The sequence below is a fragment of the Chiloscyllium punctatum genome, chromosome 2 (genome assembly GCF_047496795.1).
Source record: "Chiloscyllium punctatum isolate Juve2018m chromosome 2, sChiPun1.3, whole genome shotgun sequence".
NCBI classification, from domain to species: Eukaryota; Metazoa; Chordata; class Chondrichthyes; order Orectolobiformes; family Hemiscylliidae; genus Chiloscyllium; species Chiloscyllium punctatum.
Genome location: NC_092740.1, coordinates 41,536,929 through 41,550,857, shown reverse-complemented (window position 1 = coordinate 41,550,857; position 13,929 = coordinate 41,536,929). Strand labels below are relative to the sequence as shown.

General features: G+C 39.7%; 1 protein-coding gene across 4 annotated transcripts in view; it reads left to right on the top strand.

Annotated features, from left to right (window-relative positions):
* aggf1 (angiogenic factor with G patch and FHA domains 1) overlaps positions 1 to 13,929 on the top strand; it is a 57,417-nt gene that overhangs the window by 15,002 nt on the left and 28,486 nt on the right. For all 4 annotated transcript variants that reach the window (XM_072547578.1, XM_072547596.1, XM_072547568.1 and 1 more), the window contains 4 exons: positions 2,810 to 2,912; positions 3,219 to 3,679; positions 5,513 to 5,644; positions 8,819 to 8,995. In XM_072547578.1, coding sequence (XP_072403679.1) covers positions 2,810 to 2,912; positions 3,219 to 3,679; positions 5,513 to 5,644; positions 8,819 to 8,995 — 873 coding nt within the window. The remainder of the gene's footprint in view (positions 1 to 2,809; positions 2,913 to 3,218; positions 3,680 to 5,512; positions 5,645 to 8,818; positions 8,996 to 13,929) is intronic.

The window sequence follows — 13,929 nt, the reverse complement described above, 5'->3', positions numbered from 1 at the left end:
CCTAGGTGGTATGTGTTATCCCAGTCGAAGTGGTGTCCTTCTTCGTCATTATGTAAGGATATTAGTGATAGTAGGTCATGTCTTTGGTGGCCAGTTGGTGTTTGTGTATCCTGGTAGCTAGTTTTCTGCCTGTCTGACCGATGTAGTGTTTGTTATGGTCTTTCTAGGGTATTTTGTAAATGGCATTTGTTTTGCTGGTTATTGGTATGGGGTCCTTTAGGTTCATCATTAGTCATTCCAGTATGTTGGTAGATTTGTGGGCTACCATGATGCCAAGGAGTTGGAGTAGTCTAGTAGTCATCTCCGAGTTGTCATTGATGTACGGTAGTGTGGCTAGAATTTCTAGGCATGTGTCTACTTGTTTGGGTTTGTTGTTTAAGAATTGGCGGACGGTGTTTAAAGGACACCTGTTCTTCTTGAATATGCTGTAAGATATTTTCTGCTTGTAGTTCCTGGGTGCTACAGTGTGTTGTGACCCATTGAAATAATGTCCTGATGCAGCTCTGTTTGTGGGTGTTGGGATGATTGCTTCTGTAGTTCAGTATCTGAAGTGTTTGTGTGTTGCTTTCCTAGACGCAGGTCTGCAATTCTCTATTAATAGCGTCTGACAGGGCACTAGATACAGGGCCTAAAATTGCTCACAATATTCCAAATACACTGTGACCAGAGTTCTATACAGCCTCAGTGGTACATGTTCACTCTTATATTCTAGCCCTCTTGAAGTAAATGCTAACATCGCATTTGCCTTCGTAACTGCCAACTGAACCTGAATATTATCCTTAAGAGAATCATGAACTAGGACTGTTAAGGTCCTTTGTGGTTCAGATTTCTGAAGGCCCTTTTCATTTAGAAAATAGTCTGTGCGTGTATTCTTTGTACCAAAGTACATAACCTAACTCTTTCCCTGCCTTTTAGAGAAGTAAATTGCCAAAGCACTGTTAATGTGGAATTGTTTAAGGATGATGCGTTGGATGCAGAGACTGGTGGGCGGTAGGTGAGGACAAGGGGTCTCTGTTTTCATTGCGTTTTGAGGGGCTGGTGTTTAGAGCAGTGGAACGGGAAATGGAGGTGGTGCGGTGGAAGGTTGTCTGAAAGACAGGGAGGAAAAGCATATTGTTTGAAATAGGTGGACATCTGAGCCCAAGCCTGGATATCGTCCACATCTTTTTGCATTTGAACACTGACTGCTTCAGTATCAGAGTTGTCGTGAATGGTGCTGAACATCCCGACTTCTGATCTTATGATGGAGGGAGGGTCATTGAAGCAGTTGAAGATGGTGGAGCTAGGACACTTCCTGACAAACTCCTGCAGACATGACTGTCCTCCAACAACTGCAGTCATCTTTATTAATGCAAGGTATAACTCCAACCAGCAGAGAGTTTTCACCTTGATTCCCATTGATTTCCATTGATTTCAGTTTTGCTAGGGCACCTTGATGGCATACAGGGTTAAATGTGGCCTTGGTGTCAAGGGTATTCAATCTCTCATCACCTCTGGAATTCGGATCTTTTGTCCACGTTTGAGCTGAGTGGTCCTGCTGGAACCCAATCTGGGCATCACAGAGCAGGTTATTGCTGAGCAGTGTGATCCTTAATAGCCCTGTTGATGATATCTTCCATCATTTTCCTGATGATGCAGAGTAGATAGATGGGGAAGTAATTAGAGTCATAGAGATATACAGCACGGAAACAGACCCTTTGGTCCAACCTGTCCATGCCAACCAGTTATCCCAACCCAATCTAGTCCCACCTGCCAGCACCTGACCCATATCTCTCCAAACCTTTGCTATTCATATAACCATCCAAATGCCTTTTAACTGTTGCAATTGTACTAGCTTCCGCCACTTCCTCTGGCAGCTCATTCCATCCACGTACCACCCTCTGTGTGAAAAAGTTGCCTCTTAGGTCCCTTTTATATCTTTCCCCTCTCACCCTAAACCTATGTCCTCTAGTTCTGGACTCCCTGACCCCAGGGAAAAGACTTTGTCTATTTATCCTATCCATGGCCCTCATAATTTTGTAAACCTCTATAGGGTCACCCCTCAGCCTCTGCTCTAGGGAAAACAGCCCTAGCCTGTTCAGCCTCTCCCTCTCGCTCAAATCCTCCAATCAGATTAGCTGGGTTGAATTTGTCTTGCTGTTTGTGTATCGGAGCACACTGTGATGCTGTGGGCCACTGGAGGAGGCGGAGATGGATCACCTATTTGGCACCTTTGGTTGAAGGTTGTTGCGAATTTTTCAGCCTTCTGTTTTGCTTTTCTGCCATTGAGTATGGGGATATCTGAGGAGCCACCCTCCAGTGAGTTGTTTAATTATCCACCATCATTAAGGATTGCAGAGCTTAAATCTGATTCTATTGGTTATGGGAATATTAAGCTCTGTCAATCACTTGCTGCTTAAATTGTTTAGCACAGCAGTAGTTCAGTTTGGTGATTTCACCAGGGTGACACTTCATCTTTAGGTTTGCTTGGTGCTGCTTCTGGCATGCGATCCTTTCCCCTCTCTTTCTCTGTATCTGTCTCTCCCTGTGTCTGTCTGTCTCTGTCTCTGTCTCTCCCTCCAACTACCCCCCCCCCCCCCCCCCCCCCCCCCCCCCCGCCCCCCTATGGTGGAGAAGGGAATACATGGTCGTACGGAGCATTCGTGGGAAGAGGCTTATATTGGAACATGAACTGTTGTAGAGACCATTTGAGCCGAATGGCTGTCGCTATGCTACTACATTCTGTGAAACTAGAGTTTTTGATTAACATTGACTTTTAAAAGTAGTTTTGTCATCTGCAAAGAAGTGAAACATTGTTCTATCTTTACAGGTTAAAGATTTGACTGAAAAAGTCCAAGAAGGAGACAAGGAAGAAACCGGCACAGTTGATATCGGAGTTCAGACTGATGTTTGCATTTCCCCTCATTATAAAGGTAGGCGTTGAGAATTGTCTGGAGAAAATAAAATTTTGTCTCAGGCTGCCAGTTTACTCTACAACTTTTCTAAGTTCACTGCTTATTCATCAGCTGATAACAATTTGAGCCATTTACAAAAGTATTAGAGGTAATTCCCAGAATTGAGTAACAGTTATTTCTGGCAACTCCATATATGCTTGCAATGTTAACATTTTTCTAAAGAAATTGTAGCCTAATTCTGTTCGGGAAATGACACAAATTAAATGTTCTAGAAAATGGTAGTGTCTAAATTTTGTAACAATACTTTGTCTTTCTATTCCCTAGATTATTTCCAGAATGGAGCTTTGGATTTTCATTACCACTCAAACAGTGATCAAAATGACAGGAATGAAGTATCAGTGCTCAAAATTCATGGAGGTTGTGGAAAAGTTCAGACTGTGATTGAGGCCTCTACTCCGTTTCAAACACAAGCACAGACAATTAGTTATACTGAACAGACTCAAAAAGAGAACCATCATTACTCAGAACAGGCTCACATAGGCAGTCACCAGTACAAAGAGCAGCCTCAAACAGGCAGCCATGCATATATGGAACAGGCTCAAACAGACATCCATCAGTACACTGAACAGGATCAAGCAAGCAGTAGTCAATTCACAGAACAGACTGAAGCAGACAACCATCAGTATACAGAAAATGTCCAAGTAGATGGTTATCAGTACATAGGATATCCTGAGAAATCAACACACTTGGATGGATATGGAGACCATTACACTAAAAATGCAGAAGTAAGTATAGTATGTCATGATTTGAACCAGAGTTGAGATTAAACCTATTGCTCCTAATTAATGTATGAGTATTGCTGAGGAAAAACACACTTTGTCAAAGCTTTTCATCTGCACTCATCAAGATAATTCACAAGAAGTAGCAATTCAAGAAGAAAACCAAAATATATATTCCATGAGAGGAAAGTGCTGGTTGGTTATTACAGGGACCTGTTAGCTTCAGATGAAAAGAACATGTGTACGCTACATCTGCTTCTACTCAATACGTGATAGCAATTCGCTGGTTCGTTTCTCAGGACAAATTGGAAATTCTGATATTTTTCCATCTAAAAGTTAAGCAAACAAAGACAAGATATTTCATACTGATAGAGAATATAATGGGTGTGTAAACTACTGGCATATCTGTACATCTCAAGAGGGATTAGCAGAGAACGAGCACTTGCTCAAGTATTAATACTTGAATGAAATAACATGTAAACAGCAGTATGAGTGAAGGCTTCATGCCTTGCACCTTAACCCTGCAAATCAGACTACGTTGTTGTCACAGCCGCCTTCATGAAATAGTGGGGCATCTAAGATCCGAGTTAAGTAGTTTGCTGGTGTCTGAAGCTAGTTGTTTTAGCTGGTAAATACCTGTGCAAATGTATCTTCCTGCCTTCCCTGTGTGTGAATTCCTCTTCTTCCTGCAAATCCTTGACAGTAATTGGCAGAATTCTAATCATGTAGTTAGAGTGAAGAATGGCAGGTAGTGACAGGAATAGTGCTGTGGCTGGAGGTCTGTGGACAAATTCAGTTGTAAACAACTAAGTGATCAACCTATCACAAAAGTAATAATGCAGCTACAACTGTATAAATGTCAATAAATCTAACTAACTTAAACAAAAAGGACAACAGGTCCATCTGTAAAAATGGATGCACGTAAATACTGGAAACTGCCAATGTCCATTTAAATTAATATACGGTGCATTTAGTATTCAAAGGTCAAATTGTGACATTCATTGAGGGATCTATTCTAGTTTATTACCATCTGTTTTAGGTTTTAATGAGACTTGTGTATAATGTCATTCTTTGGGTCTACCTACTCCACCTTTTGTTATACATGATGGCTGCTCCCCGAGTGAAATGTCAGGATTTTCAGAATGCACAAACATGTTTGTGTTTGAACTACAGGCATATTGTTATGGGGACGATTGTTTAATTGTGGCACAATGATCAGTGAAGTATCTCTAAATAGCTTTTAAGCAAATTCTTCGTCATCTGCAATCTTTATTACAGTTGACACTAACATACTGTAGCAATTATTGGTTGTGTAAATGGTTTTCTGGGCTCAAGTGTGATCACCATTATTCAAAATGGCCATTATTCCTATGCAATTTCTGTTCCTTATTCTACAAAGCTTCACTCACCTGTCACTCATATTAACTTCAAGGTCTCTCCTCATTTAAAATTTTTGTCCTTGTGTTCAAATGCTTTTATGGTCCTTGACCATATATGTCTTCTGAAGTCATTCATAATGCTTCTGTAACTATCCACTCTTTTTCTCATCTTGGCAGCTATGCTGTTAGTTTCCCAGGACCCACATAGTTGAATCCTGTCTCCACCCTTGTAATTCCATATATTCCCCTCCTTGTCAGAAACCGCCTCTTTGCTATCATTTGAATCATTGCTCTTAAAGTTTCCTTCTTTGTCAAATGATTGTACGTTATGCAAAATAAAATCCTGATCCCTTATTAATGCAGCTCAAAAAAAATTCAGAAGTTCATCACATTTGGTGTTCCAAAGGTTAAATGCATCAATACATATTTAATCTAAAACATTTTTATCTTGTCTTTCAAGGACTTGGAGAATACATCATTGGCAGACAGTTTGCGTGCTACTGCAGAAGCTGCCATGTCACAGACAGGCTTCACCTACGATGAAAGTAGTGGGATGTATTATGATTACAGTACCGGCTACTACTATGATTCGGTAATATGCATTGCTACATCTTAATCTTAAATGAGCTTTTTGTTTCATTATTTAATTAACTTTTATTTATAATCATTTTTAACATATCTAAACTATTACTGGACTGTGTTTTATCATAAAGGTGGGTGGCACGATGGCACAGCAGTTAGCACTGCTGCCTCACAGCGCCAGAGACCCGGGTTCAATTCCCACCTCAGGCAACTGAGTGTGTGGAGTTTGCACATTCTTCCCGTGTCTGCGTGGGTTTCCTCTGGGTACTCCGGTTTCCTCCCACAGTCCAAAGATGTGCAGGTCAGGTGAATTGGCCATGCTAAATTGCCCCATAGTGTTAGGTGAAGGGGTAAATGTAGGGGTATGGGTGGGTTGCACTTCGGCGGGTCACTGTGGAGTTGTTGGGCCGTAGGGCCTGTTTCCACACTGTAAGTAATCTAATAATATTTGAAAGTGATGGTATAATGATAAATTGGCACAAAATATTGGTTAGACCTATTATGAATAATGTGGACAGCTTGTTTATAAATGTATAGTGGAACTGTAGTAAAGATAATCGTTTTGGAGTATGATTTGAGGACAGAAGGTTTGTTAAATTGAAGAACTGGATAAATCATGACTGCATTCACTGCAACAAAAGTCAATGATAGAATTGATTTAAATTTGTGAAAATTGAAAGATTTTTTTTGAAAGGATTAATAGTGATTTATTTTCACTGATTAGTATATTTCAGAACTTAGAAACAAACTGAGTGGTGGTTGATGTGAGATTGTAAGTATTTATATAAAGAGAGTTATTAGAATAGATAAAGCAACGTAAGTAGTCATTGAAGCAGATACAATAACAGTAATATAAGATTGGAAAAATGTTTCCAAATTGAAAGGAATTATACAGCCAAAAGGAGACCTCTTGACACCTCTTGCCTGGTCTCTTAATTAGTCCAACTCCACTGCATTGTAATTCATAAATTGCTAATTTAAAAAAAATTCCCTATGTCACCCCTAGCTATTTTGGTCAATCATTTTAAAACTCTGTCTCCAATCGTTAATTTCCTGCTAAAATAACTATTTCTACATATCTATTAAAACCCCTCGTAATTTTGAACACTACTGTTAAATAAAGCAGATTATTGTAAATTCATAATACCACTTAATTTCAAGCTTAGAAGCATTGGCCTTTTCAAAACAAAAGCACTTGTCTACGAGCTCAGTGACTTAAATGTAGTGAGTAGCTGGGTCATATATTCTAGAAAGGCCCTATGGTTGTTTGGCAAAATTGACTCATAATCTGTTTTCTAAGCTGATAAATTAGAGCTATGGCACTGCAGTTAGAATCAGCAAACTTGGTTAGAGAGGCAAAAAAAGGGCCAGGATTCTATTTCAAACTGTTATCCACTAAACACTTTTGGATTCACATATCTGAATGTTATCCAAAGGCAGAAACAGCTAGGCTATGTTGCTTCACGTTGATAAGAATTTGCTGTCTCTCTGAAAGCTCAAACCAGCATGAAATTGTAGCCAATAACAGATCAAAACTTTCAGGAGAGGTAGGATGAAGATAAAAGGTAATTAGAAAAAGAATTGATTGTTAAATTATTACTCATCCTTTAAATCCTTACCTCTTCCATTTTTTTTCTCTCTCTTTCTACCTCTGGCCCCTTTCCAGCAGAGAAAAAATTGCTTGTTCTCTGCTAAACATGATATATTGGTATGACTACAGTTTATGCATCCATTGTTCTCTGTCATTAAGAATTGTCTTGTCTCTGTTATTTTTCTCCCCAATATTACCAGACATTTACATTTGGAAACACCTAGCTTCTGTTGTATTCACTTCCAGACATAGATTTGCCTATTAGCACTCTGCAGTGAAGCATACTGTGCATCAGTACAATGCAAGCTGTCCTTTGTTTCAGTTTTCTAGAGTCCAGTGTATAGCGTGTGTGTGTCTTATATTTTAAAACAAACTTTGAACATTACTGGAAAGAAAAACAAATGTTGTCAAAGCTTTCTTGCCTTGCATTCATTTGACCCATAGGGATGTACAGCATGGAAACAGACCTTTCAGTCCAACCCGTCCATGCCGACCAGATATCCCAACCCAATCTAGTCCCACCTGCCAGCACCCGGCCCATATCTCTCCTAACCTTTTCTATTCATATACCCATCTAAATGCCTTTTAAATGTTGGAATTGTACCAGCCACCACCACTTCCTCCTGGCAGCTCATTCCATTCTGTGTGAAAAAGTTGCCCCTTGGGGGTCTCTCATATCTTTCCCCTCTCGCCCTAAACCTATGCCCTCTAGCTCTGGATTCCCCGACCCCAGGGAAAAGACTTTGCCTATTTATTCTCTCTATGCCCCTTATAATTTTGTAAACCTCTATAAGGTCATCCCTCAACCCCCGACGCTCCAGGGAAAACAGCCCCAGCCTGTTCAGCCTCTCCCTGTAGCTCAAATCCTCCAACCCTGGCAACATCCTTGGAAATCTTTTCTGAACCCTTTCAAGTTTCACAACTTCTTTCCGATAGGAAGGAGACCAGAATTGCACGCAATATTCCAACAGTGGCCTAACCAATGTCCTGTACAGCTGCAACATGACCTCCCAACTCCTGTACTCAATATACTGGCCAATAAAGGAAAGCATACTAAACGTCGCCTTCACTATCCTATCTACCTGCGACTTCACTTTCAAGGAGCTATGAACCTGCACTCTGAGATCTCTTTGTTCAGCAACACTCCCTAGGACCTGACCATTAAGTGTATAAGTCCTGCTAAGGGTTGCTTTCCCACAGTGCAGCACCTCTCATTTATCTTAATTAAACACCATCTGCTACTTCTCAGCCCATTGACCCATCTGGTCAAGATCCTGTTGTAAATGATAACAACTTTTTTATACTCTTTGATTAGAGAGTGCTGATTGATATTGCCTGTACCATGGAGACCGTGCCAGTTATAACTAACCAACTAATCAGAGTTACTTGCCGACCAATCCACACTCTCCTCATACAGTTTTCACTTTACTTTCGTATTTCTTGTGAATCGTGAAAAGCTTCGACAAAAAAATCTTTTTCTGACAATACCTAAATTCTGTTCAGCTGAGTGACTATATATTACACATGAAATTAAATCTTTAAAAGTAAATTGTACATTAAGAATTTATGGCTAAACCTTTTTGTGTTCTTAAGGCAAACCAACTCTACTATGACCCAAACACTGGAATTTACTATTATTATGATACTGAGAGTGGTCTGTATCAGTTTCATTCTCAAGTGGATCTATTGTCGTACTGTGCAACAGAAACGAAGAAAAAAGTTAAGAAAAAACGAAAAGGAGTGGCAAAGTTTGCTTCAATGAAAGAGAAGGTATCTTACATTTAGTTATCCTTACTGCAGCTGAAATTAATGTGCATTTTAGCCCATATATATTACATGGCAGAGGAAGAAACTCTCAAGATCCAAGTCGTTTCCTACATACTTTCATGCTATAAATGACAATGGTTTCAGGACTTTTAAATTGAGACTGGGCAGGGGAGCTGCGTGGTTGACAGTGAGAATGAAGATTTTAGGTTACAGGAGAATATAGACAGATTGGTCAGATGGGCAGATCAGTGGGCACATGGAATTTAACCCTGATAAGTGTGAAGCAATGCACTTCGGAAGAAGTAACAAGACAAGGGAATACTCAGTGAATGGCAGGACACTAGGAAGCTTAGGTGAGCAGCGAGGTCTTTGGGTGCTTGTCCACAAATCCCTGAAGGCAGAAGGACAAGTTAATAGGATAGTTAAGAAGGCAAAATGGGACACTTCCCTTTATCAGTTATGACCTAGATTATAAGAGCAGGGAGGTTGTGTTGTAGCTGTATAAAACTTTGGTTAGGCCTCATCTGGAATACTGTACGCAATTCCGGTTAAAACACTATATGGATGTACATGATTGTACTGAGGAAGTTCACCAGAATGTTGCCTGGAATGGAGTAGTTTCGCTATAATGAGAGGCTGGATAAGCTCAGGTTGTTTTCTTCAGAGCAGAGAAGACTGAAATGGACTTAGTAAAGGTGTGTAAGATTATGAAGAGTATGGACAGTGTGGATCAAAAGCATCTGTTCCCCTTATTTGAAGGGGCAGTAAGAAGGGTGCATAATCTTAAGGTAATTGGCAGGTGGAGGAGCAAGTCCTGGAAGGTGGGACTAGAGTAGATTTTATGGGTCTAGATTAGAGTGGTGCTGGAAAAGCACAGCAGGTCAGGCAGCATCCGAGAAGCAGGAAAATTGACGTTTCGGGCAAAAGCCCTTCATCAGGAATAGAGGCAGAGTGCCTGCAGAGTGGAGAGATAAATGAGAGGGGGGTGGGGGTGGGGAGAAAGTAGCATAGAGTACAATAGGTAAATGGGGATGGGGATGGAGGTGATAGGTCAGAGAGGAGGGTGGGGAAAGGTAGATGACCTGGGGGTTGCAGTGAGAGAGAGACTCACTGAGATTCTTGTCGAGAGAGAAGGAAAGTCATCTACCTTCCCCACCCTTCTCTCTGACCTATCACCTCCGTCCCCATCCCCATTTACCTATTGTACTTTATGCTACTTTCTCCCCACCCCCACCCCCCTCTCATTTATCTCTCCACTCTGCAGGCACTCTGCCTCTATTCCTGATGAAGGGCATTTGCCCGAAACATTGATTTTCCTGCTTCTCGGATGCTGCCTGACCTGCTGTGCTTTTCCAGCACCACACTAATCTAGATTTTCTGGGTGTTGACTTGCAGGACTGAAGGGTCTATTTTGTACTGTATAATTCTAAACTCATTTTGGCATTTATTTTATCAATTCTGTTTTGTTAATTTGTTGATGTGGGCTTCGTTAACTAGGCCAACATTTATTCCACATTCCTAATTTCCCTTGAGAAGATAATAGTGAGCTGCCACCTTGAACCACTGCTGTTCAAGTGATGTATGTAGACCCACAGTGTTGTTAGGGAGAGAGTTCCAGAATTTTGAGCCAACAGCAAAGAAAAGCAACTATTTTTCCAAATAAGGATGGTGTGTGACTTGGAGTGAAATCTGCAGGTTGCGTTCCAGTGTGCCTCCTGCCCTTGTTGTTCCAGGTGTAGTGGTGGTGGTTGTGGATTTAGAAGGTACTGTTGAACCTTGGTGAGTCACTGCAGCACTTTTTGTAATCATGCTCATAGTTGCCGCAATACATCAGTAGTCGATGAAGTGATATTTAAAATGGTGGATGTAAGATCACGTAAGTAGCTGCTTTGTCCTGGATAGTGTTGAGCTTATCGAATGTTATTGGTGCTGCATTTATTCAATCGACTGAAGTCATACTCATCATACTCCTGAATTATGCTTTGTATGTAGTGGTTGGGTAGTCAAGCAATGAGTTACCACAGAGTTTCCATCCTCTGACCTATCCTTGTAACCACAGTATATTCACGACTGATCCAGTTCACTTTCTGGTCAATGGTAACCCCACCAAAATGTTGATAGATTCCACAATTTGTTATGGAGTTTCAGATGGCCTAGCTGTGGGGATTTCTTTTACAGTACTATGCATTGCTTTCTGTCAAAGAACAGTGCCACTAGATAGTCATTAGCTAAGTAGTGAGCATGTGCTAAACAAATGGCAGATGATGAGAACTCCTCACATGAAGTATGATGAACTTATGATAAAATAAATAAGTATCAATATCCTCCTGAACATAGCATGATTGCAAACCTCACTCCCTTCTCTGTTGCGCCAGTCTTTCCTCTCCACAATCATGGTAAGCACTAAACCCTTATATAAGAATCATGTTCTCATACTTGAACAACAATTTAAACCACTTTAATTCTGGTTTGCACAATCTTGTTTGAATTTGATGACATTATAGCCAGCAGGAACGTAATCAAAAATGTATTTCAGTTCTCCCCTATCAGTCTTCAGATGTACCTTGGCAGGACAACATTTTGAGTAAAAGAGCAGCTAGCAGCTTATATAAATAATTTGTTCATGCCACATAAAATCATTCATGCTAACCTGAGATTTGATCGCAATAACTATTATTTTTAGCTTTTAAAGGAGTTATTTGCATTTTTAATTTTTACATTGTATGCTATTGGATTGCTCTAACATTTTTATAAGATAACAAGAAATAGGAGCATGAGAAGGCCACTCAGATTATTATGCCTTCAATGAACCTTACCATTCTGCAAAATGTTGGCTAATCTGTTTTTGACCTCCACTCTATGTTCTTGCCTCCTTGACTCTCCTGTTGATGATTTTTTGGGGTAAGAACCGGTGTGCAGCTTCCTTCAGGGCTAATACCAATGATTCCTGTAGCCAGGGAACAGGAGATACCTGGGTCTGACAAATGTGACTCAGCTTTTCATTTAAGGTGGTCTAGAATCCATGCAATGTTTATGGCAATAGACTAAAATACTGCCAGGGCCTTTTGGTTTTTTTAAACGTTCGGCTACTCATTAGATTCTGTTCCTCCTGTCCTCAGCTGCTGCAAATGACAGAATCAATGGCTAAATTGAAGATTTCTTCTATGGGATGGTCAGAATCAGCAACAGGTAGATTAATTGCTAAGAAATAGATTTCTGCTACAGTGCCCTAAAACGGGTAATGTGGAACTAAAACCATTATTTATATATACACGTAAAATGAAATCCAAAAGTACCAGGCTTTAAATATTACAGTGCTTAAGTGACAGATATTATGCAGAGGTGTGTAATGCTATCTTTGAGGCATAGTCCTCTCTCTGCATTTCTATTCTAATACCTACTTATTATTTGCTGACCTTTATCTTGGGTACAGCATTGAAATCTTGTTGTGAAACCAAAGAAGTGTTTTTTTTTAAAGTCATGGAAACTGTGTCTCGTGCAATGAAATTTGTTGAGGGAAGTATTGTTGAAGGCCTCTCCAGACCAAAATTTAGAGCCACCGCTGAGATTTTAAAGAGATTAAACTATATAAAGTTCAAGGACTTAAAAAAAAATATTGTTCAGATGTCATTTTACATAGCAGGTAAATCAAAATGAAAGTTCTCTTGTAAAGTGGAGTTTCAGTTAAGCAGAATTGGATGGGAAATATTTATTTGGCAATAGATCTTCCACAGAAGACAGCTGCAAAAGAGGTGCATCATCCTAAACTCAAAGTTAAAGAGAGTATTAGGACCTGCCAAATAATTTCAAGAATTCCAATTTGTCAGTATTTTCTTCAGCATATTGTCCAGTAAATTACTTGCATGATGCTACCTATTCATTGCTGAAACAGCTGGAAGGATTATTATTATCGAGAGAGGAAAACATTTATTCAAGTGAGACCGTATTTATACATTCTACTCCTTTCATTCTTGCAGCAACCTCATTCTCTGCAGAATGGGTCCTGGTCCATCTCTTGCAGTATACTGTTCTTAAGTTGTTTAGCTATGCTACCTTTGTTTAAATTTGTATACCAATGGGATACCAAAATTTAAAAAGGTCAGATCAAGTTGTCAGTTGGTAACTCGTCATTCTTTTCAAATTAAGAATAAAAACCTCATCAAATTATATTTTTGAAGGCAGTCAGCTGTCTTGTATTGCTATTGTATTACAGTCTGTACTACTATCCTGGTCAATACTTGCCTTAGTTCTCCAACTGTATGACTTGAGCAAATCCCTGTTTTAGATCAAATAACTCTTTTTAATTATAAATAAATCAGAATGAAACGGAGACCTGCAGAGAACATGTGTCAGTGTCAAAAAACAAACTGGGGAAAATGCACAGCAGGTCAGGCACTATTATCAATAAAAGGTGATGAATCATCACCATCTACTGCTACATAATTATGTATGGATATTTTATTACAAGTGTCACAATTTATTGGGCTCATTTTTCTGCATCCAATGCATCCTTATATATAAAACCACTCATTTTCCTTTCCAGATGAAACAACTGTTCATTGTTTTTGGAATACTTATAAAATAATCAAGTAAATGAGTTAACTTGTTGATGTAGCATTCTTTACAACTAAAATAAAAAGCATTGGAGACACCTGTTATTAAAGACCTAAAAACTAGCTACAAAGCTTTTGAACATTGCTTTTCTGTAGGTTTTCTGACTTTAATGCTGAAAATTTATTTTGTTGTCTATATTTACTGACAATCCTGTGGTTTTCAATTTTCTATTATTTGCTCATGGGAAGTAAACTTTGCTGGCAAGGCTCAAATGTATCACCCTTGAAATGTTGGTGAGCTGCTGCAATCAATGTGGTGCCGGTTTACCCAGAATATTTTTAGGAAGAGAGTTCACGTTTGAACAAACAATACTGAAGGAATGG